The 27,443-nt window shown below is 44.0% G+C and overlaps 1 protein-coding gene across 3 annotated transcripts in view; it reads right to left on the reverse strand.

Annotated features, from left to right (window-relative positions):
• Positions 1 to 3,170: 3,170 nt before the first annotated feature.
• Positions 3,171 to 27,443, reverse strand: part of BAHD1 (bromo adjacent homology domain containing 1) — a 70,264-nt gene continuing 45,991 nt past the window's right edge. For all 3 annotated transcript variants that reach the window (XM_048854159.2, XM_048854161.2, XM_048854160.2), the window contains exons 2-7: positions 22,111 to 23,754; positions 16,556 to 16,917; positions 14,071 to 14,230; positions 12,965 to 13,041; positions 10,230 to 10,321; positions 3,171 to 6,702 (exon numbers count right to left, since the gene is read on the reverse strand). In XM_048854159.2, the coding sequence (XP_048710116.1) occupies positions 6,513 to 6,702; positions 10,230 to 10,321; positions 12,965 to 13,041; positions 14,071 to 14,230; positions 16,556 to 16,917; positions 22,111 to 23,737 (2,508 nt within the window). In that variant the 5' untranslated portion in view covers positions 23,738 to 23,754 and the 3' untranslated portion in view covers positions 3,171 to 6,512. The remainder of the gene's footprint in view (positions 6,703 to 10,229; positions 10,322 to 12,964; positions 13,042 to 14,070; positions 14,231 to 16,555; positions 16,918 to 22,110; positions 23,755 to 27,443) is intronic.

Here is a 27,443-nt window from a genome sequence, read left to right on the forward strand (position 1 = left end):
TATGTGAGGAATGGGTATTAGTGAGTGTATGGGCTACAGAATAGCCTCCCGTGGCACTGATGGGGTTGAAGATAGGATGCATCACTGGAGCTCTGGGAGTGAAAGACGAGAGGACTGCACTCACCAGAAGCTGGTTACACCACCCACTGTATTTATGACCTGCTGGGCTGGGGTCTGAGGCATTTTGCACATACTGTATGTGGTTACTGTGTGCTACCCCACCATCTCTCCCACAAACCACACCAATTTCCCCCCCTGCCCCCCGCTGTATACTGAGGTGCTAATTCAGTGTCTGTAACAGACATAGATTCTTTTTTTCCCCTCCTCCCTTGTCTTGCTCCCAGGACTCATTCTCTCCCTTCCCTTGTGTAAGGGGTCCAGCTCCCATTAATGAAAAACAGTCCATCACGTCTATAAATTGCCCTTTCCACTTCCAAGGGCCTTCAGAGAGGAAATCACCCCAGAATCCGAACTGCTCTGTGTCTGCCCAGATTGAGGGGCTTGGCTGAGCCTCATGGAGCAGCACTCAAGGCACTGCTGAGTTTTGGAGATCTTCCTAGTTCTTTTCATCAGACCTCAAGGTAAGCAGCTCAAGGCACTGACCCCCATCCCAATGATCTCCGCTCCCTGCTGTGCCAGCCTGGCCATCCAGCAGCAGTGTTTCTCCAGGGAGCTATGCTTGGTGGGTGTGATACAGCTATAGGTGCTATGGGCCAAGCCTGCAGTTCTCAGTCCTTCTCAAAACAAAAGTCTCGTGGGGAGGGAGGGGGAAGAGGGTTTGGGGTTGTTTTTTTTTTGGTAACTTGAGTAAGGACTCCAGGATTTGGCTCCTTTTAAAGTAATGTTGATGATAGCTAGATCAGTTCCTACCCTCACTACCACACATAACATTCTGGCTATGTCTCCCAGTCATGAGTCTGCCACCAGATGGCAGACCTACCCAATAGTCAAGCACCCATCAAAGGTCCTACTTCCCGTCTCCTCCCCAAAATCCCAAACTTCAAACCGTCTCAAGATATACAAAACTATACTCGCCTCTGCCCTTTGGGGCCCTCTTCATTGGAGGCATTTTCTTCTTTTAGAGCGTAAACCTGGTTTTATAAGATTGCTGTAGAGACCTCCTGGACTGTGACGCTGGCAGATGACAGCATCACACCCCGCCGCAGATGCGTTTTTACACATGGAGGTAGCCACTGAGGAAAAGGCCATGGGATCACTCACCAGTTTCCTGGTGCAGATGGCTGCCCATGTAGAATGCTTCCTTGCCTGAGCCTGGTGCTACTGTCTGCAGGAGCAAGAAATGAAGACACTCAAGAGAGAGCGCACACACCAGAGAACGAACGAACACACAGGCTACTATTCCACTGTAAAAGAACACAGCAAGGCATGGCCAATATGGCTTCATCAAGGACTGATCAGAGATCTGGGGTATAATAGAAGCCTTCCTTGGAAGTGAGACAGAAGCAAAAGAGAATATAATCAGTTAATGCTGCAGAGAAAAGATAAAGGCAGGAAAAATGCAGAATTAGAGCAGCCAAAGAGGGTAAGGGTGTTTGTGTGGGTGAGGGTGTGTGTATCAGAAAGGGTATTACTAACATGGGGAAAGTCAGAAAATCAGAAATTAGGTCCATTACTAGTTGATGAGCAAGGATACCATCAATAAATGCTCTTTGATGGTTGTGATACCCAATGCCTCTCCAAATCTGTGCATGAGAAGGAAAATAAAAGGAGAGACATTTGAACAATTCAGAAGTAGTGAAGAGTTTGTGAACGCAGCTCCTGACAAACAGTATGACACACTTAGGAAATGGACCATGCACAAACCGGCAAGTCCAGAAATGTCCAACACTTGTAGTATTTTCAAAATACAGAAATTAAAATAAGTATAGAGCTTCGTGGCTCAGGATGATCACTAGCTAACTCCCTGCATGCATCTCCCCTTCCTTGTGCCTTCACTGACTGCTGGTGGCTTTGCCAATAGATAACGGTGGCCTAGTCACCGGATGGTGCACAGCCACATAACCTGCAATGCCAAGTTTTCCCACCCAACTAGTGGCCTTAAAAACCCATTTCCGCAGCCACCTCAATCTCCAAGCTTTCTCCAACCTGCTGAAACGGACGAAGTTCCTCTCCAGTGGATCCAATTCCCACAGCGAACCTGCCAACAGACTCAAAGAAGACACAATATTTAATTTGCATTAAATAAACCAGCCCTATTTAGATACATTTAGATTTGCACACAGAGCAATAGACAAAGAAAGTGAGTCCAGTGGATGGAGCACCAGCCTAGGAGTCAGAGGACCTGGCTTCTATTCCCAGCCCTGCCACTGACCTGCTGGGTGAGCATAGGCAAGTCACTTCACCCCTTCTGCCTCTGTTTCCTCTCCACCCTTTCTTTGTCCTGTCTATTTCGACTCTAAGCTCTTTGGGACAGGGACAGTCTCTCACTATGTGCATGTACAGTGCCCAGCACAACAGGGTCTATCTGTCACAGTTGGGGCCTCTAGGCGGTATTGTAATACAAATTACAGACATCCACTAACCTCCTGGTGATGTTGAAGGGACTCTCCCTTCCTCCCCCCGCTCACAAGGTGATAATCTGTCATCCCTCAGAATGCTTTGCTGAATGCGTCTGTTCCAATGGGTGTTTCCGTCTGGTGGTCTGAAGGCACAGGACTTGGAGGCTGAGGGGTTTTGGCTTTTACCACTAAGAAGTCAACTTCTTTTTTATTTTTAATTCATTTGAGAGGAAGACATCCTCTCTCAGATACTCCTGGGATGGAGGCCATGGGAAACCAGATTAAAAAAAACAATGCCCCCATCTAGTGCTCACTCAGCATCTTCCTCCTTGGGTAGCTCTCTTGACACACACAAAAATACCGAACTACTTTCCCTATCCCTCTGTGGGCTCATTCTACAACCCTACAGATATCCACACCCCTCGCTCCCAACTGCAAGTTTCCCATCAATCACACATACCAAGGTCGCACATTAACATCTGCTCCTAACCGACTCAATCTTGCTCGCTTCTGGTTCCTGGATTACTGGCATCTACTCAATTCTCCTCTTAAATTGTTCAAAGAGCCCCCCGGCCTGAAAACTGGCCAGTGCTGGAAGCCATATGGAATTCTACGTGACTGCGGAAAATAAAAACTGCACAACACTTGACATTTGTTTTCTAAATCAATACAATTTTTCAAATTTATTTTTTAAGAATTACTTCTAATATATCTTTCTCACAGAAGGAGGGTATAGGGAATGCTCTCATTCCATCTGTAAACACTGAAATACAGATCTGGGAAACCAGGGAAGAGACACAAAAAAGTGCATTTTACAAAATTCTCAACTAAAATATATTTTACATGTATTACATTTCAATTTAAATTCTACCGACTGCATTTTCAGTTTCAAAAAATATTTCCATATCTAATAGATTAAAAAAGCATGAAATATTCTCATTATGGATAAGACATTTTGATTCATTTACATGCTGTTTGCACAACAGCATAAGCAACCATGTGAGTCTTGAACAATGTTCTTGGCCTGAAGCAGATTCTGACGTAACATCAGAAGAGAGAGGATTTCTCCTCTCCGGACAGGCGTGACAGCACATCCCAGAACCTGGGTAAATACAATTTTTCCTCTCCCCTTTGGGCAAGTTGGATTTCTTTTCCCGTCCCTGGAAAGGAGATAGGACAGGTGAGGGGGTGGGAAGGGAGGAACCAGGAGAAGTAAGATTTTCAGCAAGTGACTGTGGTTTCTGAGGCTGGATAGTAAACGCTTTACTGACTTTGCAGTAGTGTGCAGATTTGAGTTAGTAGGAGGGCTTGAGAAACCCTGTCACGACATCAGTAAATAAAGCTACTCCTTTTGCAAAAGAGGATCCCAGACATCTTAGCATGGTCTGTCCCTGACCCCATTGATCCTACTCAGGATGGCTCTCCAAGGGGTCCCAAATCTGACTCAGGACATATCAGCTCGTCCATATAAGGGTTCCTATCATCAATCTGGGCTGTTTCCCCTGTATTAGTCCCACTGCTCCATTTTCCCTGTGCACCCCTTTTCACCATGTAGCCACAAAAACTACCTCTCACCATGGGACCAGAAGGGCAGGCAGCAGCTACAGAAACTACAATATTGCTCCACAAACACACCACTGTATACTATGAGGGAGCAGGAGCTGTACCGTCCTCCCATCTAGAACCAGTGAGCATCCCCTCTATGATGCTTCTCACTTGGCCAAGTGAGAGCCCTGAGGTTCCTCCTGACCTGCCCTGTTGCTGTAGTGAAATGCGCTCTGTAGTGCCAATGGCCTGACCTCCTTATTCCAAGTAACTGTTAAGGAAAACACAGACAATTACTTGACACCAACAGTACCTTGAGGTATAAGTGGGATTAGATGCTTAAATTATGGATCTGTAATCAGGTGCCTACTGTTAAACCTCTTGAAAATGAAGGCCTGGGAGTTTTTCTCTGGGGTGCACTGGCAGGGACTTTGGAATTTTTCATCATCCTCTGGAATATTGAGCAGGAATTGTCCACTGAGACCAGGTGAACATGTGCCACACTTCCAGGCATGGCCCTCATGGGCCTCAGACCTTCCCATCTTCTTTCGAGATCCTCTTGTTCTTCCATAAACATTCCCCTCTTTGGTATGTAGAGCAAATCTATGGATAACACCTGTACTAACAGAAACACAGGCTGCACTGTTTTCACTTAACGGAATTGAATGTGGTAGGGATATTTTCTCCAGGCCAGGTAGGCGTAGCCTCAGTGATCAGAGCAAGAGGGAAATCCCCTTGATTCCAGCTCCGTCAGTGTCCATGGTGAGTACAGGTAGTGCTACTTCCACTTAAAGGACAACAACGTTAAAGCAGTATGAACACTTCTATTGTTTAACACTAGTTCAGGCACCCCCAAAACTGAAAACACAGGTCCCTAGTTTAAATGAGTGACTCCAGCAGTCAGCAGGTACATGGATTGATACAGTGTTGATTCTCATTCTTTAAATTAGTGCAATCTACAAATGGATTCCCAGCTTTGTGTGACTGATTCAATGGACTCTGTTATGCTGTCCTTTGGTTTTCTTTAGAATTAACTTCAATAGTTTGTGTTAAGATAAACTAAAGTATCTCTAGGATCTATACACATAAGGCAAGAGGCAAAAGTATCTGTAGGAATCAGGTAGCATTTTTCAACAACGCACACCTCTCATTGGTCAGTTCCTTTCAGAAGCAACCAAGCCACCCCGGTGAGCATGTTCAGATGTCAGTATAAGTGGTAGGGGAGGAGGATGGAAGGCAGTACCAAAAGAGAGCACTGCTAATTTTCTCAGCAGTATGACCATGCCCAAGACCAAAACAATCATGTCAGGTGTCATTTTTAGGATGAAATAGCCAAAGGAAATATTTTTCATTTCTTCCCCTGCCTCTAGCTTACCCACCTATGGTGGAATGTGCGCATCTAGATTCTGTATGGACTAAACTACAGCAAAGAAAACTGAACTTGGAAGGGAGAGAATAAACCATTTATACTGCTAGGGATAGCCTCTGATGTCAAGGAGGGCAAGGAGACAAGTATCCTGAAGAGAAGAAAAGCATGGCTTTCACCTACAGAGCAAACCTCGTGTGTTCCATATCTTACAACAGTACGTGTCTGCTGGAAGTGTGCCCTATTGGCCAAGGACCTCTGACAGACATGAAGCTTTCCATAAAGGCGTGAGGTAAGGCTTACTATCCCTCGCCCCGTTTTCTGCCTTGGAGCTGAAACAGAGTTCACGGCCTGCCTAAAGGCCCTAATCTGGGTAGTAAATCATAGACTGCAGAAAAACTGTATAGGGAAAAGGAGTCCCTCTCCCTTTACAAAGCAAAAACTATTCAATATGGCAGACAGCCACACTGCACCTGGCACAACTTCACGAGGAATTACTGGATTTTGAAGTAGCAGTGACATCAAGAATCCCCACACCCTGCCTTTTCTGCTGGGCAAGCATGGCTATCCTGTACCATGCAAATGAACCAGGCTTTGCCCTCTCTCTTCACATCAGGACATGAAAACCATGGACCTATCACAGCTTGACTCATACCTGCACCACAGCATCCCTCCTACATATTCTGACCACCCCCACCAATGATGGCTTTGGATTTAGTATACTGGCTTTTCTCCCCTGCAAAACCCCTCTCAATATATGCATCTCTATATACATATATAGATATAGATTTACATATGCAAGTACCTATATCTATATACATATATTTATTTATAGGTATATATTTTAATTTATCCTCTTTAATGAAGTGCTGTGCTTTGAACTGCTGGCCTTCCTTGACAGGGATCTGTTCCTGAATGCGGAAATCTTTTCAGTCTTTGAGGACAGAGTGCTTGGACGTTCCTTCTGGCCTGCAAGCAGTACTAGAAAAGTTGCTGAGCATGCATGGATGTCCCAGACAGTCAACCTGCCACTGGCTCTCTGGCGCCACTTATCATCACCATAGCTGGACTGAAGAGTTTTGCTACTGTGGATTCTTCAAGATGCGCCCATGTCGAAAATCATAGACATGGCGGCAGAGGAAAACCAGATCAGGATCAGTGTCCTCTGGCACCTTGCGATGTGGAGGGGTGGAATATTCTTCTGACGGAGGAACCATCATTGTTTTCCTGCCTGGGATCCCCTCGACACGACGCTTCGCCAAGGCACAAAATCTGCAATGTGATTAAATACAAAATGTCACAGGGAACCTTCATTTACTGCCTTCACTGCTCAAGCTTTCACTTTTCCTGCTAAGGTCTCCTGCTGGAAGAGACTATAATCTCTTTCTGCTCCTTAGGGTTACACCCATTATAGTATATTCCTGCCAGGCTACTGCACGAGTGGGGAGGATAAAGTTATGGATTCTGGAATAGAACTATCCTTTCTCCAAAAAGATCTAGAGGTCGGTTTACAAGTTATAACTACTCTGAGCTTTACCAAATAGCACAATAGTTTAGATTTCCTGGCTGGTAGATTCTGTACAGTTTTACAGTATGGAGGATTACAACAGCCAATCTGCATCATTTAACCACCTTTGCTTTATTTCTGTTGATCAGCACTGGAAAAAAATTATTGCTCAAATAAAGGTGATTAAGCAAGAACAGAAGCCAGGTCACAGAACACTCCATTCTCTGAGTCAACAAGGCCTTCTACTGGTCCTGCAGGATGACAAAACAAACTTAAATTAACGCATACTGGAGTTGGATACTCTGGAACAAGACCTGCCGTTTGTGAGCCTGGTGCAGGAGGAGGAATATGCCCTAGTGCATTATAGTACTTTAAAACAATGACTGGACATTTGCAGAAAAAAATGTGTGTGTATAAAATGATTCACCAGCCAGTCAACCTGATAATTATACCACAGTGTTTTAATTTATAAGCACTCATGGCAGAAGGCTCCTGGGCACCTTAAAAATATAAACATTTTAGCTTGAATGGAGAGAACGTGCACAAACAGAGCTGAGATCAGGAGCAGAACAAAGCATGCCACCCAAACACCAAGTAAAATAAAAAACCTTGAGCCTTGCCCAGTGGGATGACACAAACATTCAGTGGGGCGTGTTGAAAAGGACAGCATTCCTGGCCCTGCAGAGAAGGTCCTGCCTTCTGTACTTTCTCGTGTTTATTTATAGCGAAGCTGCTGTAAGAACCTCACTGAGCTCAGCTGTAGCAGCAGGACATAAACAGACAATACCTGACGTAGAAGAGCCCTCTTACATGAGGCTATCTGAGTATAGCCATAAAATAATGATACACTAGCTGCCTGTTCTGCAAGTGAGAAACCTATGGAATGTGGGTGTAAAACTTGTAGGCGAAGACTCCTGCACAGTAGCCAAGCTTGTTCTGCAACAGCTGCAGAGCTGGAGCGGTTTAAGGGCACAAGTGTGCACATACCAGTAATCCCGCCTAAAGATCAAAGGCTGGCATATCCATGCTAAGGTCGACATCAGGAAGAAAGCGCCTACATTTGAAATATTTTGAAGATTAAAACCAAACAAACAACTATTGACCGCTGATGAAATATGGGCTTCGGGGAGCAGATTGTGATTGAACACGATTCTCATGGTGAAAACTCTTCTCATTGTGCTTGGTACATACCCCAGAGACAGAGCTGCCACTGAAGCAGCAAAATCCTCCATCCACAGGTAAGATCTCCTTCCTATCTAGCTTGAGTTCAAACACTTACTTTGCAACGACTGTGGTAGCACTGAGATGGAATCACCATAAACAAAGCTTACGTAATTTTGGGCATCTGCTTACTAACCCAGCTGGTTGAACTCTCACCTGAATAGAGGCACTTAGGAATGGGGGAGGATATCTGCAAGATCTCAATGAAATGGATACCACAGATCATGCTACTTATCAGTTCTTCAAGTGGTTTCAAAGACACATTGTGCAACAGTGGTTATCTGAACAAGAATCCATATAGGAGGTTCTTCTGAGTCAGTGAATTCAGCTTTGCTGACCAGTTTGTGAAAACACCTTCCCACTGCCTTTGCTGGTGTCTTTAGACTCCCTGAGCATTCAAACCAGTTTAGCACAGGTCAGCAATGGACCGCTTGTACAGGGGGCAGAGAGGCACATTTCCAAGGAACACCGCCAACAGGTCCAGTTAGTACAAAATTTGTCAAGTTGGCTCCACTGTGCAGTAAAAATATCTCAGCATGTGGCCAGTGAGTCAGGAATAGCTGCTGTGGGTTCTGAAATGGGCAACCCCTCAGCATGCCGTAATTTATGAGGAAAGGCTGTATTCCAATCACAGCAGCTTCATGTCAGAGCTGATGCAACTTCACAAGTTCAAAGCAATTAGAGTAGGAACAAACCTGTCCTCTTTTGCTGGTGGTTTTTATCTGGACATACCAAGCACATTTGTAAGAACATCCTGTCTTTTTTTTTTCCAGGGACTCACTGTGTAAACAAGCTTTTCTTTACTACACTTTCATTCTATGGCTCACTTTAGCAAGTCCTTCTGAAAGGTAAGTTATACCAAAAGGAAAATGACAGAAAGTGGTCTTTCCAAATGATTTTAATTCCCCAATTACTCAGAGTGGATTTATTCCACTTTTATTGAAGTTCCATAAAGGCAATTCTAAATAGTTCAGCGCTGCTCTAGTTGCTTTAATGTAACATCTGCCTGCCTCTGTCAAGCCATGCCACAGGGAAATGGGACTCCTGTCCAGAAGTTTCAAACCAGTGCAGAAGCCCAATGGTATATTATTCCCAGTCACTCATGTCTGCTTTTTCGGGGAGTGAGTTATTAAAAAAGCAGCACGTAGTTCAGAACCAGGATGTACATGGTGTGCAAAAGAACTTTTGTAAAAATCAGTATAAGTTTAATTAAAAATAACTATTGTAGGAAATGACCTTCATTCTTAGAAACCCAGTGAAGCATTGGAACACAGCATAAGGAACAGTGTGAAACTGGCTAAGCTAGTTTTACTGCCCAAGATGAGCAAAGCATACAATGCAACCAACAGCACACAGTAAAAGCACATAAAATAGGATACATTTTTAAAGGGTTATTTTCCATTTTAATAACCTATGGTCTGGACTTTAGAGCTAATTTCTATTTTGCCACTGTTACTTTAAATGGTGCAATCTGTTAGAAAATACAGATACTCTGAAGTCCTTGGTCACTCAGACTGATTAAAAATAGCAAAAATTAAACCGTAAGGTCAGTTAAATACTTCTCTAGTCACTATATTGGGTGACCTAATTACCAAAACACCTGATACTACAGGCACGTCTACAAAGAGTGGTAAGGACAGCAAACACATTAGGCATATGCATTTTAGTTGAACTTGGAGCGCACATGTGCATGTGGAGGAACTGTACAATATTGTATGGGTTTCTCTATTACACTCCAGTGGTGTAACTGAAACGTTACCGTGTTTTACTGTGTCTACTGATGAGCATGTTCCGTAGTAGAAAGGTCATGCATGTGTAAACACTTATAAACCGCTTGAAGTGTTTATAAAACACAAAGCAAAGAGATACCCAAAGAGCTAGAGCATGACAAACACTCCTAGATTAGCACAGCCCTCTCATTCACTAAACGTACTGCAAGTTTACCTAGGAGAGGTAGGCTGCAAAGCACACGCAGTTCTGCTGAATGAGGTCAGGTAACAGAAATGTTGAAAAGAACTGGTGATACAGAGATAACTTGCTGTTGCTTTTGCAACTTAAGAGCACCACCTACCTGCAGTACTCTGCAAAGGTCAGAACATAGCACTTTTCCTCAATGCAGGCAATACTGTTTTCATCCTGATGTCGGGATGCAAAGATCTCGTTCTGCAAACGGACATACAATGGGGACAGTCACTCAACTGGGCAGGAGCGCTTAGAGAGACAAAGCAGTCCTAGGTATACTCTCCTTAAAGAGGAGAAAGGCTATGCACACATGCAACAACACGCTTCTTAAAGAGAAAGCACAACCCCCTACAAGTCAGATGTTGCAATTAACCCAAACAATTTACAGTTACAATTTTATAGCCTAATTGTTTTAGTGACCAAAAGAACATTTAACATTTGACCAAAATGTTATAGCTTTCCCATCACATAAACTCACCACCATTCTACTTTATATTGTCAGGTCTCCACATGTATTGCAAATATCACTGTTCAGTAAGACAGCTGCCACCATCAGGCAGCTCAGAGATACTGCTTATAACCAAATCTCTCATTTCAAATGCAATTGAGAGGCTGTGACTTATATTGTGATAAGTGTTTCTCACCAGGTGACCTTTCAGAATGCTGCATTGAGCAATATGAAGGCAGCTTTTTCAAAAAATGCTCTTCCAATACCAGACTCAGCAAGAAGACAGCTCAGAGGGGAAAATGTCCTCTAATGTCTGTCAGGGAAGATACTACCACACAAGGCCCAAGATGCAAAGAAATCCAAAGTAAAGACAGAATTTTTCACCCCATCCAATCCCAGTGTCAGACCTCTAGAACTGCATGTGGGAAGACTGGAGAAATTGCATGGCAAAGAAGGAACCTTCTTACAATCCCCCCCTTTGTTTAGCAACTTAGGCAGAAGGCAGGAGCTCTCTTCCTCCCGCATTTCCAATACCTTGGGGGACAGTCTCAGTTTTCTCTTCCCTGCGCTGGAAATCTTTTCTGATTCATTTTCACAAATAAATTATATGAATGGAGTATGAATGGTATTTAGCCAACCTCTCCCACTAGCCTCTAAATTACTGTAGTGATCAGTCTCAGACTAAATAAATTGTCCCCTTTTTTTCTCCAACTCTCCCCCAGCAACTGAAAGAGCTATTCTAAGTGATGAAGAAATGGCAGTAGCCTCTTCTCCCCAGTTTGAGTCTCGAAAGGGTGCATCTGAAGCAGCTAGGGAGGGGTGGACAAGTGCTGCCACTGGGCATAGGCCAACCCAGCTGGAGCTAATTTAGTGAGTATTAGGTGTGGCAATCAGAAGCAAAGAGGATCTGGGGTAATAAGGGTGCTGTTGTGTAAGTGCCTGGAAGCAGCAGCCAGGAATGTGCTTCAGGGTTAGTTTCGCCTGGAGTCCTAGGGAAGCAGGGTAGGTGGAGGACAGGCTTCACTACAGCCTCAGGAGCAGGGTCAGAGTCTGGGAACGTGATCAACAACTAGACAAGCAACAAAAAACTAACCAACAAACAAACCCCAACCCGTAGAGGTGTGTGAATGTTTTGGTTTCCTCCTTGCATCAAGTTTACCTGAGTCATCCTTGGCAGGCCTATTCTACCTACTCAGCCCAGTGGCAGCTTCTCCTTTTAAAGCAGTTTTTGTATAGCAAGACAGGTGTGGGAGGAGGAAAATGAGGTAGTTCCTCCCTAACCCAACTTCTTGCTCTCTACGCACTAAAATGCAGTTAGATAACCTCAGATTTCATTTGTGGACTAAAATGTCACAAGGTACCAAACTGGTTTCCAAAAGAAAATTGGGGATTCTACATGTGGCATGCACAACTACTGAATGGAATTTAAAAACAGCACATTGTGGACTTTTTGTTGGATGGAAAAACGGCAGTAACTCATTCCTCTCTAATCTCTGTGCTCTTTTGGTTTAAAAATGTACCTTTCCCCCTCCATGCAAAACCAAGCAAAGCAACAGGCCTGGGTTTGAAGACATACTGGGTCACAAGTTTTACTTTTAAAAGTGAACCCTTTGTGCAGAAGGAGCACAGTATCCTTCTTAAGTCTGTTTTTAACCCTCCTAATAAATCCACCCTTTTCTGCCCTATACAGATTTACTTTCACATTATGCAAAAAGGGAACAGGAGATTTTGGTCTAGTATGTCTAATTTCAGGCCAGAGGGACTGGACTGATTCCCTAAAAGAGGAGTTTTTAATAGAAAGTCAATTCAATTCATAGATTTAAGGAAAGAAGGGACCCATTCAGATCACCTAAGTCGGATGTCCCACATAACACAGGCCAGAGATTCTCACCCAGTAATTCCTGCATCGAGCTCATAACTTCTGGTTGAACCAAAGTCTATCTTTTTGAAAGACATTCAGTCTTGATTTAATACAAAACACAGCATTTTCTGATTCCCAACACAGTGCACCTTCCCCTAGCTAAAGTCAAATAGCCTCTTTTATAAAGTGGCATAGGACTGTTTTCAGACCAGAGAAAATAGTAAATTTTAAAGCAAAGAAGGTCCTGTGAAAGGTACAGATACTTCTGTTACCACCCATCCTTGTAACTCACAGCATTAGATTGCTTGTGTCCTACGTGAAACACACTGGTTTTACCCATTCAACACAAAAATATGGCAGCATCTGTGGAGCAGCCAGGAGACCAGTGTGACAAGGATCCTGTCTCTATGTGTTAAGAAGGGCTAAGCATGAATGCTGAGCAGGGATGTTCATTCCACTCCCATCTCCCTGGAATAGAGTGGATCCTTGCCAAATATCCCCTAACCATCCCAACTAGGTACTTGGGATTGCTCACCTGATGCATGCTGGGATTGCGACCTCCCTGAGTGTGCTCCGGTCTGTAATACCACAGGAGACTCATCATTAGCTCCCCTGGAAGGAGACAAGAGACATTTTGAAGTCAGTGATGAAGACACGCATTAAGGAGTGTCACCATCCAGTTTCAGCTCTCCTGTTTCATCCATCAGCCCTTGTATTTCCATAGCTCTCACCTAACTGCAGCTATACAGTGATAAATATTTGATGTTGAGCTAAGTTTCCTTTTGTTATAGCAATTGACTAGGTAAAACAAGTGGTGTCACTATTCCATTGTACCCTCACCACCTAATAACTATTCACAGTCCCAGATGAAGAGGTCACTAGTCAACAAAGCCAAACTGTTTTATTCAAATATAAAATAGCAGCTGAACTGGGATTTGTCAAGTACACGGGTCCAAGGTTTAGGACTTGCAATATTTAGTCCTGGACAAATGCAAAAAGAGCACTACCATGGTACCAGCAGAGGCCTTACCATCTTAAGTTTTGCTATTTCACAAGCTGTCAGGGGTATGACTTGCTCTGTACCATTTGGCATACTAAGCTTCCAACTTAGACAAAGAATTAGGCTCTAGCCCTGGAGACCTGTCAGATATGGAATCTTACAATCAAAATCACACTATTCCAATTACCATTCAGCTTGTACCTATTACATGATTTTCAGTGCTAATATCAAGAACTTCTGCAGCTACAAATCAATGCTTCATCTCCCAGATTACAAACTGTTTAGAATATTTGCACAATTAGTGGTTCATGAGATACCTGCTCCTACTAAATCATGTGGGAGAAATTGTTGCAAAGATCTTTAGTTGGTAGATCTATACAGATGCTTTCAGGACAATTACTGATTCTGAGTTAATGACTAAAAAGATGAATTTTCAGTTCCTGTAGCAGAGTTCACCATGCACAGCTATAGGGCTCTGATTACCTAGCTCCTTCCCTTTATCACCCAAACCGGTAGTGGTGAGTTATTCTGGCAAATTAGCGTCCGCTACTCAATTCTGCCATTAACCCATTTCCACTCAGTTCTTTGGGATTTGACGGACAGAGGGTGAACATAATGTACTCTGGCTTTCTGCCCAGTACCTGTTTTTGGGTCTTCCCACAGCGCCGATATCTTTGCCACATAAGGCATAGATTTCTTTCGCGGTCCTGATTTCAAAAGAACTGTATCTCGTACCCGGATAATTTCCCCATCTCTCTCCACAGCCTGGTAGCTCTTACGAACAGCTGGCTCTGGCTCATTCTATAGTGTTGGCAGGGGAAAGAGAGGCAAAAAGTTAGGCTAGGAAATACTTTAGAACAACTAATCCAAGCTGCCTTTAATCGTCCTGGTCTTGATTAAAACAGTTCACTAAAAACCCTGTCTGAAGTGGTGCACCTTGGCTGCAAGAGCTCCCAGAGAGAAGTCACATAGCACAAATCCACCCATAGCATCTCTATATCCAGAGGGCAAATTTGAAAAGTGGGTGTGAACTATTTGCTAATGAACCTAGAAAAAAAAGCCACAGAACATTCTCCTGGGTTCAGGAATCAAGTGTCTTCAGATCAGGTATGGCCACCAGTCTGATGTTCAGAAGGGCTATGGAGAAAACGTAATGCTACTGCTTCGGTACAGTAGATTGCAGAATCTTCACCACGCCAGTTTAAGGATCAGTCTTAGTCTAAAAGGAAAAAGTAGTACTTTGAAACCGTCTCCCCCATTGTATTTTAAATTAATCAAAAGTGAGCATTCCTATACCTGTGCGCACACAAACCTGCTTTCAGGTAAGTGTTCTTCTGACCACAAATTTTTAATATTACCAACCTAGATATTGTAGGTTTCCAGCTGCTTATGCTACTGATGCAATTGGAGACTAAATCTGTTGTTTGTTTTGAAATATAATAGTTATGCTTCCTAAGAGACTGTTAAAAACTATTTGTAAGAATGCAACAACCTGTAATATGTCCTCTTGAAAATACAGGCAAAGTGAAATCCACTTTACTAACGAAGTGAGGTCAAGGGGTTGTGACAACACAAATTGGGCTGGTGCAAAAACATTTGGGCTGAGTTATTTGTTTCTTGGCTTCTCATTCTTCTTCCAGCACTACAGCAGCACATGCCCTTGTCCCCAGCATGACAAATGAGCAAAGAAAAAGCCTAAAAGGTGAAGGTTGCTTTTTTGCTCTGTTCTCATCTGACCTCTTGGGCATGAGGAACAAGAGTAACAGGCTCTGCCTCTATGGATACATCTACAGAACAAAACAAAACCCAAAGCCGACATTCCCACTCAGTCTGGAGCTCGGGCTCTGAAACTCAGCAAGGTGGTTGGTCTCAGAGGCCAAGCTCCAGCCCTAGTGGGAATGTCTACACAGCTATTTTTAGCTCTGCAGTGCATGCCAGAGTGTGTAGACCTAGGTGCTGAGACTCTGCCACAGGGTTGTTTTTTTGCAGTGTAGATATACCCTCTGAGTTAAGAGCCACCTATTCTGCCCCAAGAAATGGGATAGTGTCCTTCAGATTTTTTCTTTCTTCCAAATTTGTGTGTACACTTTGATATTATGGATAAAATGAAACCGCAGAGCAGGGTAACCTCTGATGCAGCAGAGTTGCCTCACTGGGACAAATCTCTACTCCTACAGGCTCAGAGATCTGTTGAAGGGGGAAGCCTGGTTGGGAGAAGAACCCCCATGGAGAAGAACAGCTGGCTAGGCCCTATAAATAGGGCATAAAAGATGTGGGCTGGTGGGGCCCCCATTGGACTGACTTTGTGTCCTTCCCAAGGCAACAGAGGGGAATTATTGCTGGAGCTACAGGCACCACCAATGCCTGACGAGACAAGCTCAAGCAGCTTGGCAGTTGCTATTTTTGCCTTAGAATTGCCCTTAGATTGCTGCTTCCTCTACTCCCTGTAGTGGGGCTAGAAGGTACCACTTGCCACTTCCCTGCTGGGGTTCACCGCTTGCATGATCCAGCACCTGTGTCCTGGCTTACAGGAGGCAGCTGTCCCTCTCTGACTACAAACCCAGCGGCACTCGTTCTCAATTATCTGGGAAGAGGAGCAGGAGAAGCATTCCCTTTGAATCCTAAACTCTGCAGCATTGCTGCATGTAGCTGCATCTTCAGAGACAATTCCATCTCAGAGGTAGATGAAGCAACCCCAGTTTACAGATTACACTGTATTTTGGTAATAGCAACATATATATATATATATATATTTTCCTTTTAGGCTTTTTCTCTGCTTGCCTGTCATGCCAGATGCCAGGGCAGACCAGGGCATGTGCTGCTGCAGTACCGGAGAAAGAACGAGAAGCCAACAGTCAAGTGGCTCAGCCCCAAAGCCCAGCAAAAATGTTTTACACCAATCCAATTGTTCCCTTGTTAAAGAAATGCTGGATGACATCCAGTGAGATCGTGCTGTTACAGAGGTAAAAGCAGGAGTGTCACTCTGGAGAATGCTCTTATACCTGCAGGCAAGTCTACCTAACCTGAAATCCTGCAACCTCCCGTCCTTGTCCCTACAGGATCTCAGTTTACTGTGCAGCATGCTTGGAGGCATACATAGGAAAGCAGAATTTTTCCAGCACTTACCACAACATACACGGCCTTTTCGCAGGCTGCACCCACGGGTATCCAGCCATTGGTTGCTCTCCTCCTGCTGATGCGCTGCTGCTTTGGATGAGAGTGACCTCCTGCTGCTTTGCTATCACAGGCATGTAAACAGCCAGCAGTATTTCGAAGACCAGATTTGGAGCCACTGGGGGGCTTGGAGCTCTGTGGACACTCTCGGGCCATGGTCTGGGGTTCCGAGTTGGGGGTCTGCAAGTGAGGAACTGGTTCTGCAGCTGGTGGCACACTGGGCACAGGACATCCTGAGAGTGGGTGGGCAGGTGATGCAGGGTGCCCTGCCACAGGGATCGTGAGGCTCAGCTGGTCCAGAGATTTGCAACTTTCTAACAAGAGGGGGAGAGGGGGAGAGTGATATATTTGTACTGCAGTTTCTTGATAACGACTAAATTAGCAGGATGATCCCAAGCTAAGCAATACTTTCCTAAGGAATTCTCTTTATTGCACTACTAGTAGTGGACAATACTTCTATTTAAGCATGGACCTCCTGTACTAGGAAACATTTTGTACTACTGCTCGATTCTAAAAGCAATGACACTTGAGTATGCGGCTTTGAAAATGCACTGAAGTACAACCTCACTATGACAAACCCATTTGATATGCCCCTCGCTAGTGCCAGCCTCTCATGTACAAAGGGCTGGGTTAGCACCCTTCCAGCCTGTCAACATACACGGAAAGGTGAGTAGCAAAAGGGCTTCCTGTGTGAGAGAAGTGAGAACTCGCAAAGGACTAAACTATATATTAACCATCTGTCAGGGATGGTCTACACGTACTCAACCGTGCCTCAGCACGGGGTGGTGGACTAGATGACCTCTTGGGGTCCCTTTTGGCCTTACATATCTATCCCCCCATACTAACCCAAAAGCCCAATTTCCTTCAAGGTGCCAGCACAGGCACTAAGTTTAGTCAGTGAAAGTGAAGAGCTTTCTCTGATGAGATCCAGACCAATGATAAAACATGGGGCCGAACTTGAAACGAAGCATATGCTGTTACCTTTAGGACAGCCCTATATCCCAGAAGCAGACATATTTACTACCATAGGCTAGCAAGTCAGCTGACAAAGCCTTCCAAAGACATCCCAAAGCATTTTACAATGATAATACACATCCAAAATTTCCAGTGCCCGAAGCGTTCAATCCATGAAATAAGCCCGAGTAAAAAAAGAAAGAAGCTTAGATCTGAAGAAGTCTAGTGACACAGCATTATCAATTCCGGCAAGGAGGGAGCCCCCAGCTTAACAAACAGCCCAATACATAAGAAAATCCCCATGCTTCATAAATCTGAAAGCATGCATCCTGGAAATGCCAACAGGGCAGCTTCAGGCAATCTCAGACAGCACTAAGGTTCACAAAGACGGCTGCTTTGATACATCTGCAGGACCCCAAGTGCGCACCGCCTTAAAAATAAAAGCAGTTTAAGAGAATCAGCGTAATAACTGATTCAATTTACAGTGAAGCATGGCTGAGGCTGCTCCAGACAGTGGGAAACTGCTGCCCTCTGCCTCCCACTCAGTGAGCTGTAAAAGGTTATGAAACAATCACCATCCTTGGAGATAGGAGCAGTAACAAAAGAAAGATGCATTCACAGATTAGCAGCAACAGCAATAAAAACAAGTATAGCTCATAGAGCTGGTCGGAAAGATTCTTGATCTCTCTGCTTGCTCCGTTTGTAGTCTGTAGTGCTACAGATGTAGAGCATTGTTCCCCTGGGAGGAGGAGTGTTTTCTGTCACTCAGCAGCTTCTCTCCGACTCTTTAGCTGATGGGGTTAGTGGGTGATTGTGATGGGTGTTTAAAGGATGGTGAAGCGGGAGGAAGAACATTGGAAGGTGCAGAGGGGCACACAAGGAGAATGGAGCAGTTGTACTGATAAAGGAGAAACAGCCCAGAATGATGATGTGGGAAAGTCTCGGGAACTCTTAAATGGACAAGCTGATATGTCTTGAATCAGATTTGGGACCACTTGGGCAGTCATCGTGAGTAGCTGTATTTAATGGTGTGAAGATTAGGAACTGAACTCTGGTGCCCTATGGCCTAGGCTCCCAGGCTAATTTCACAGATGACCTGGATAGTAATGTAGCAGCCTCATGGACATTGAGATCACAAGCTCTTTTCAGTTCCAAACTGAAGCATGACAAACAGCTTCACACTAATAGCTACCCGCCTTAAGAAAGGCAAGACTTCATTCAACAGGTGCTCAATAGGGCCACACGAACCCCATCATGTCCTACATTCCCATCTGCCATGCATATATTCCCACCACCGAAAATGATCTGCCCGGGTTTAACATCTCTAGCATCCCTCCACCACCCATTAATTCATTGGTTTCAAGTGCTACCAATAAAGCATTTCCCATGTTTAAAAATAGATAATCATTGTGGCCAACTCCTCATCCAGTCTGCTCAGTCTTAACCCCGTTACCTTGCGTGCAGTTTTACATAGCAGGCTGCTGTCACTGGAACACAAGAGTAATCCCTCTCTCTCTCTCTCTGCCGGATATGGCACACAAGCACTGCTCACAGCACCAGCCTAATCCCTTCACCTGTATACAGCAGACCCCCATCATTCACCTACAAGTGAACACATCCTCCCCAGTAAATGAGACTGGCACCTCATTCTAACAATGCACTGTGCTACTCTGAGGACAAAATTAACACCTGTAAAGAGAAGGCTAGTATCTATGAGCAATACTTAACTAATCCCATCACTATCAGGATGACAGCGTTCAAAATTAGTTACCTTTTCAAGGGCAGTTTGGCCCCATTGGGTACCCAGCTAACCTCTCTAACAACAGACTGTAATCAACAAGAATATAGATGCAAGGTACTTGATATGTCAAGCTGGCAGCACTGGGGGATCAACCTTATCCCCTCTTCTCTGCATATGACATTATTCAGGTTAAAGTAATCCTTTAATTCATTGAAGCTGACGTTTCCAGGAAAGACTCAGATCTTTTTCACAAGTATCAACAAACCAGACCTAGAACATTAAACTTTATTTATGCTAGACGAGACCTCCCTCCACACTGCACTCAGCAAAAGCAGAAAATCTAGGGTATTCCAATTTTGCAGAATTCTAAATGGAAGTTACTCAGCAAGGAAGACAAGAGGGCCTGTCCACACCTTTGAACACACACCACCCAAATGCACCATATTTAAGAAGTGTGCTACCTTGCCACTTGCCTTTAAAAAGAAAAATCTATAGCAGGGAACGTGTGGAGGAATACACCAGAGTTGGAGAAATCCTACCTGTGGGACAGACTGGCACTACTCATGGCACCTTCGCTAATCTATCAGATTTCCAAGAAGGGTTGACATCAATCTTCTCCCTCTGCATAAGACATCAACTTTTCTCTCTCTACATAGGAAATCACTCAGAGCACCACCAAAACATCCTCACACCCCTTTCATCTGAATGTTAAGCTAGCATCACTAAGGTGCTTGAACCAATTCCTTTTAGTACAGTATAGATTGGCATGACTCAAGGCAGTATGTCAAAGATCAGTATTCTTATTTCTGAACTAGTCTTCTCACAAGTAGTACTCAGTTATTAAAACCCTTACAGCTATTACTGAGACTTTAACGTACTGTCTAGCCGCCCAGCGTAGGGGGTCGGGGCTCACACCAGGACAGCAGAGATATATTTTGGAAAAACCGGAAACCTACACTTCGCTCAAGTGCTTCTGAGTTATAGCACCTTCTCAGAACAGAAGGAGGCCATAAAGCCCATCTCATCCTGTACTCTTGACTTAGAAGATTCATCCGCCTACCTAAAATCCATCAGCAGTTTGAATTGCATAAATTAACCTTCCCTTTGAATCCTAAACCCTACAGCATTGCTGCATGTAGCTGCATCTTCAGAGACAATTCCATCTCAGAGGTAGATGAAGCAATCCCAGTTTAGAGATTACACTGTATTTTGGGAATAGCAACACACACCTCCTTTATAGCTTGGTGGCTTTTATACTGAAAATGTACTGGTAAACGATTGTCCTGTCACAACAATTCCGGTAGCCAGTTTTAAATATTTTGAACAGACATTTCTCTACATAGTGAAGGCAAAGCTCCTGGATAAAAACCGTAGTACAAAGACGATGGATACCACAGCTAGGGAAATAAAGCTACACAAATACCTGAACCATTTATTAAACATATTACGCTTCTGGGTTTCAGTGTTTAATAGGCTACACACACAATCAGGGGAAAGGACCTTATAGGATCTCAAGAATCCACTGACATTCAGTGAGTTAATTATCTCAGTGTACAGGGTGCAGTTGTGTTACAAGTCTCACAGCTAACATCTTTTGGTGTTTTTCCAAACTGCGTTGTGTGACAGAGTGCTGGGCAACAGCAGCTGTACAGCACTCCGATCACTGGATCACCAGTTAAATCACCCCGAAGGAAACCTGGGGAGCAAAGCTGTGCCTAATTGATAGATTGGGGATGGGCAGGAGAGAGCTACAAGGCTAATGAATCCATCAGCCCAGAAAGTAGAAAACACACAGGAAGGATGTGCTCAGTGGGGAAGAGAGAGAGAGACTGAGAATGGTGGGCAGGCAGGCTTTTCAGGGTCAGAGGCAGAAACAGGAAAGCTCTTTCAGAAGGAAGATACTTTCTGTCTCCCCCCCTCCTTGGCTGAGAGAGCAAAGGATCATATGCTATTGTAAATACAGAGCTGCACAACTCTGGAAAGTTAGTTGGGAGAATACTGTAATACATTGCACAAGGTGTTTGACTAGAAGGTCTCCGAGCAGTTTGTGGCTACAGAAGAGACAGGAGCAGGACGGTGCCCTGTCACAGGTAGCACCTGCTGAAATACTCAGTAACTTTGGTGCGTTCAAAGGAAAGAAAAAACCCAAATAAGAGATTTTGTGAGATCCCAATAAAATGTATTTTGGGAATTTCACTGTTCGCAGATCAGGTACAGTGCAGAAGGCAGTGCCAGCTTCCACACACTGCTCTACCAGCATGCCTCAACCCTTCACTAAAGTGATCCCCTCTAGGGACAAAAGGGTTATTCAATCTCCATGGTCTAGATCAGCCTTCGGATTCAACTGGAACTCTGAACTAGAGCTATACACACAGATGGCCAGTTGGCAAACTGGACCACTCTCCGCTAGGAACTAAACAGACCACCCCTTCATTTTCCATAGATTAGACAGATATTGTACTGTGGTTACCGCTAACCTGGGCAGAATTCAAACCAGGGACCACCTTCTTTCTGTCCCAAACCTTACCAGCCTTCTGATTCAATTTTTCCATCCACATAAAACATTTTACTGGAAACAGCCTTCAGTGGAAAAGGAAGGAATGTCATAACATCTGGAAGTGTAGCTGAATGCTGCATCTTCCTCAACAACAGAGAGTACATGTCCCAGATTTAGATGAACCGAATACATAGGGAGCATGCCTCTTACTTGGTCATACACAGGCAACAAGATGCCCCCCTCTGCTTATCAGTGCACTAATCTAACCTTCTTCACTTAGGCATGGTAAGACCTCTATTTGTTGTTTTGTCTTACCTGCTGCAAAAGGCATTTTGTAGGGGTAGCTGTTCCGTCCTGTATGCACACTGCTAATCCTGCTCTCTGGCACGTGCATAACTCCACAAAGGCTGTAACTGTTAACAGCTGTTCCTTCTCCACAACAGTATGGAGAGTTACACCAGTGAAGTGGCTGGAAAGGAGTACCTGATGGTAAGGAAGTTGGAGATACCAAAAGCCCCTCACAAGTAGACTGCGAAAGCTCATCCTTAGGGTAAACCGAGCAGTGAGAGTAGCCACTGTATCCACTTTGGCCATAATAAACATAAAACCCGTTCAATGGAGTCAAATCTGAAGATTCACAGAGACATCCACAATCCGTGTGATTTCCTGGCACAGGCAAGGGATGGAACTGCTGCACGGGGAAGGAAGGCTGATGAAACTCCTGTTTGGGAGTAGGAGATTTCTCCCCAGGTCTCCCATACTCAGGCTTCATGGAAGCTTGCCCACCCATAAGCAAAGGCAGTCTGTGATAGAAACCATCTGTGCTATCGTAGGAACTAGATAATGGTTCATAATTGAGAGATTCCATTTTTCCATGGGGACTAGGGGAGTCCTGATGGTCTGCTTTCCTAAAAGCACTTGCAGGAAATCCTTGCCAGCCATGTGGACCCTCCATTTTTACATTGGACATTTCCTTTTTGGATTTGACACAATTCTTCCTATTGGCTTTGGCCCACTTGAGCCTCGACTTTGAACAGTGGTTCTCAGACTTGCCCTCTCCATCTGATTTACTCCTCGGCTTCAGAGGTTGGTCTTTTTCATGGGTCAGTTTCAAAAATGCTACAGCATTGAGACTGGCCAATCTCTTTGGGGTGGGATGATAGGGAATTCCACTATCCTCCCTCTTTGTTCCATCTTCAAAGACATCATCCAATGAATGGTCAGAGCTATTACATTTCTGACTGGATCCATTCTGACTCTTTTCCTTAACTGTTTTTACAGCTGGTTTTCCCAATGAGGGCCAGTTGCCACTAGCTTTGCAGTGCAAGCCCTTAGTGATACAATCTCCACTGGCTTTGACAGAGTCTTTCCGAAAACGCCTGCCAGATAATAAGCCATCATCCCGTTCAAACAGCAGGTTATTCACTGCCTCTGCATTCAGAGAGGCTAGTCTTCGTTTCCTGGGCTCCAAAGGAGCAGCACTGGGTTCCTGTTCTGTTCCAGGACAAGTTATTGTGCACTTTTCCCCAGATGGATCACTTTTCCCTGCTCCCAGAGTCTGAACTTGTTCTGGGAAACAGGGAGGTCTGAAGTCATCCATCCAACTGGAGAGGTCTCTTTTTGTGCCACTCTGGGTCTCTTTTGACAACGATCCAGCCACGTCCTCTAGTCTGGTGAGAAGCACTTTGCACGTTTTTTTGTCCACAGAAGTGATCAGACGTTTCCTTAATGGGTACGTCTTTCTGATCTCCTGCAAATTCCTGCTTTTGTTTACACCCATAAATCCACTCTGGCAGTTTTGAATATCAGTGGTCTCTCCTTGCTCACTGCACTCTGCCTCAGTCCTATCCATTCTTTCACCGTCTACTGGTGACAAATCTTGGCCAGCAGAACCAGATGGATGTTTTAGAAGGAAAAGTTGTTTCTTCCGGGCATGAGTCATAGGACCCGGTTTCACTCCTGTAAACAAACAGAAAAAAAAAGTCTATTAATATCATTGAAAGGGACCCATCTCCTCAAAATATACCAAATAGGAAATATTTGAGGATGCTGGTTACTATACAAAATATAGTATTTCTGGGTCATGGCCAGTTTAAACCAATCAGAAAACAGGATGTAATGAGATGTGGTTTAACATTAAACCACAAAATATGACAGTAATTAAATATGTGACTGATACTGAAAACCCAAGAAGCCAGGAAAAATCAGGATTAAAGCCAAAACTCCATCCTGCCCTATTATGCCTAAGTACTATTACAAGTATGTTACATGAAAGTCCAGTCCCCAGTTAAATGGACATGATTTTTAATAAGTCACAGATATTAATCAAACTAATTAAAGTTAATATAAACCCATGCCCAAGGTGTATGGTATAAATACATTCTAGGTATATTTTTGATTACTCGTGTGTTGTTACAAACAGGGCTATTGTCCAGGACAATTAGACAAAAGATAACAAGTTCACCTTACCAAGCCATGTGAAAGCTGAACTTTAAAGAAAGTCAAATGGACAGAGACAAACCAACTATAACACACAAACTTAGTAACAAATCTTTGTGCAGGTAAGAACGTGACTAAGTGCTATGCTTAACAATTAGTTTGACATTTTAATTGTTTTAAAGACCAGCCACAACCTTTAAGTAAGCCATCTGATCTGTAGATAGGCCTGCATAATAACTGAATCCCAAGAATATGATTTTGGAAAGAAAAAAACTTTTATTCCACTGAGTTAAGGTCTAACCTTTCATTCAGCTTTTGAGAGTCAAAAATGCTAAACATCAAAAACTGAGCTAACGCGTAACAAAAATATAAAAGGGGAAGTTATAAGCATCTGTCTGCAGAACAGGAACAGGTTCTTCTACCTGAATGGTTGAGTGAATGTATGATTGGTGTTTTCCTAGGATTTAAGTTCTAACTTTTTGCTAGCTTTGCATTTTAAAAATTATTTCTGAGTTGGGATTTTTTAGGATGGTTGAGACAACGTCTGTAGACTGACTCATTACCTCAGATGTCTCAAAATATCTATGGACTTGCCCACTGACTGGATATATTTTTGGATCCATGGTCTTTGAGTCCATAATTACTGAAATGGGGAAGGTTCTTAATTTGCATAAGGGTGACGCCAGTGACTTTAGAAGGAGATGCAATTATGATCTGCCACGGGACTCCTGAGGAGGGATTCCCAGTGGGAGGAACCAGCCATAGCACCATCCTCAAAAACTGGAGGACAGGAAGAAGCTAATACTTTTTACTTTAGTTTTGTTGGCCACCATGGCTTGCTTGCAATGGCTGTTGCAGTGGCTGCTACAGACCTTGGCTGCTGGCCTCTGGCCATGAGATGCCACCATGTCTGACCACATGGCCTGTGCTTCCTCCACCCTCCCAGGTGGCCACCAAGGGGTAGGAGTCCAGCAACATGCAACATCTAAGACTCGACATCTACAAGCAAGTAACTTCTACCCAATCAGCAAGTCCACCACTGTTAAAACCTGAGCCAACAAGAGCACCTACTAACTTTTCAACCACATGCCAGCTTTCTTAGGCTATCCACAAGTGTTGACACCCATCCTGCATATGTATCAGCCTTTTTGGTTTTGTTTTCTTTTCTAACTCTTTCTTAATGTTCTTCCACTTTTAACTCCAGCTGATCATAGAATCATAGACTTTAAGGTCAGAAGGGACTATTATGATCATCTAGTCTGACCTCCTGCACAACACAGGCCACGGAATCATAGAATCATAGAATATCAGGGTTAGAAGGGACCTCAGGAGGTCATCTAGTCCAACCCCCTGCTCAAAGTAGGACCATTCCCCAATTTTTGCCCCAGATCCCTAAATGGGCCCCTCAAGGATTGAACTCATAACCCTGGGTTTAGCAGGCCAATGCTTAAACCACTGGGCTATCCCTCCCCCCAAATCTCACCCACCAACTCCTGTAACAAACCCCTAACTTATGTCTAAGCTACCGAAGTCCTCAAATTGTGGTTTAAAGACTTCAAGGTACAGAGAATCCTCCAGCAAGTGACCCGTGCCCCACGCTGCAGAGGAAGGCGAAAAACCCCCAAGGCCTCTGCCAATCTGCCCTGGAGGAAAATTCCTTCCCGACCCCAAATATGGTGATCAGCTAATCCCTGAGCATGGGGGCAAGACTCATCAGCCAGACACCCAGGAAAGAATTCTCTGTAGTATCTCAGATCCCACCCCATCTAACATCTCATCACAGGCCACTGGGCATACCTGCCGCTAGTAGTCGAAGATCAATTAATTGCCAAAATTAGGCTATCCCATCAAATCATCTCCTCCATAAACTTATCAAGCTTTGACTTGAAGCCAGATAGATCTTTTGACCCACTCCTCCCTTTGGAAGGCTGTTCCAGAACTTCACTCCTCTGATGGTTAGAAACGTTCATCTAATTTCAAGACTAAACTTCCTGATGGCCAGTTTATATCCATTTGTTCTTGTGTCCACATTGGTATTGAGCTTAAATAATTCTTCTCCCTCCATGGTATTCATCCCTCTGATATATTTATAGAGAGCAATCATATCTCCTCTCAGCCTTCTTTTAGTTAGGCTAAACAAGCCAAGCTCATTGAGTCTCCTTTCATAAGACAGGTTTTCCATTCCTTGGATCATCTTAGTAGCCCTTCTCTGTACCTGTTCTAGTTTGCATTCATCCTTCTTAAACATGGGAGACCAGAACTGCGCACAATATTCCAGATGAGGTCTCGCCAGTGCCTTGTATGATGGTACTAACACCTCCTCATCTCTACTGGAAATACCTAGCCTGATGCATCCCAAGATAGCATTAGCTTTTTTCATGGCCATATCACATTGGCGGCTCATATTCATCCTGTGATCAACCAATACTCCAAGGTCCTTCTCCTCCTCTGTTACTTCCAAGTGATGCATCCCCAGTTCATACAGAAATTCTTGTTATTAATCCCTAAATGTATGACCTTGCACTTCTCACTATTAAAATTTCATCCTATTACTATTACTCCAGTTTACAAGGTCATCCAGATCTTCCTGTATGATATCCCGATCCTTCTCTGTATTGGCAATACCTCCCAGCTTTGTGTCATCTGCAAACTTTATTAGCACATTCCCGCTTTTTGTGCCAAGGTCAGTAATAAAAAGATTAAATAAGACTGGTCCCAAAACTGATCCCTGAGGAACTCCACTAGTAACCTCTTTCCAGTCTGACCTTTCAATGTGACCTGCTGTAGTCTCCCCTTTAACCAGTTCCTTATCCACCTTTCAATTTTCATATTGACCCCCATCTTTTCCAATTTAGCTAATAATTCTCCATGGGGAACCGTAACAAATGCCTTACTGAAATTGAGTTAAATTAGATCTACTGCGTTCCCTTTGTCTAAAAAATCTGCTACCTTCTCAAAGAAGGAGATCAGGTTGGTTTGACACAATCTACCTTTCGTAAAGCCATGTTGTATTTTGGCCCATTTACCATTGACCTCAATGGCTAGTAGTGAGCAGGCATGTGTATGGATAAAACCCACAGGATCTGAGAATTGCGCCAATAGAACAATTCTGCCAGTACCTGAAACAGCCACAGATTAACCAACTTTGCTGACTGAAAGATCACACAGTATTTCATGGGTTAGAAGTTGTATGCTTATTCCTGAGAAAT

Source organism: Caretta caretta, chromosome 6, assembly GCF_965140235.1.
Source record: "Caretta caretta isolate rCarCar2 chromosome 6, rCarCar1.hap1, whole genome shotgun sequence".
NCBI lineage: Eukaryota > Metazoa > Chordata > Testudines > Cheloniidae > Caretta > Caretta caretta.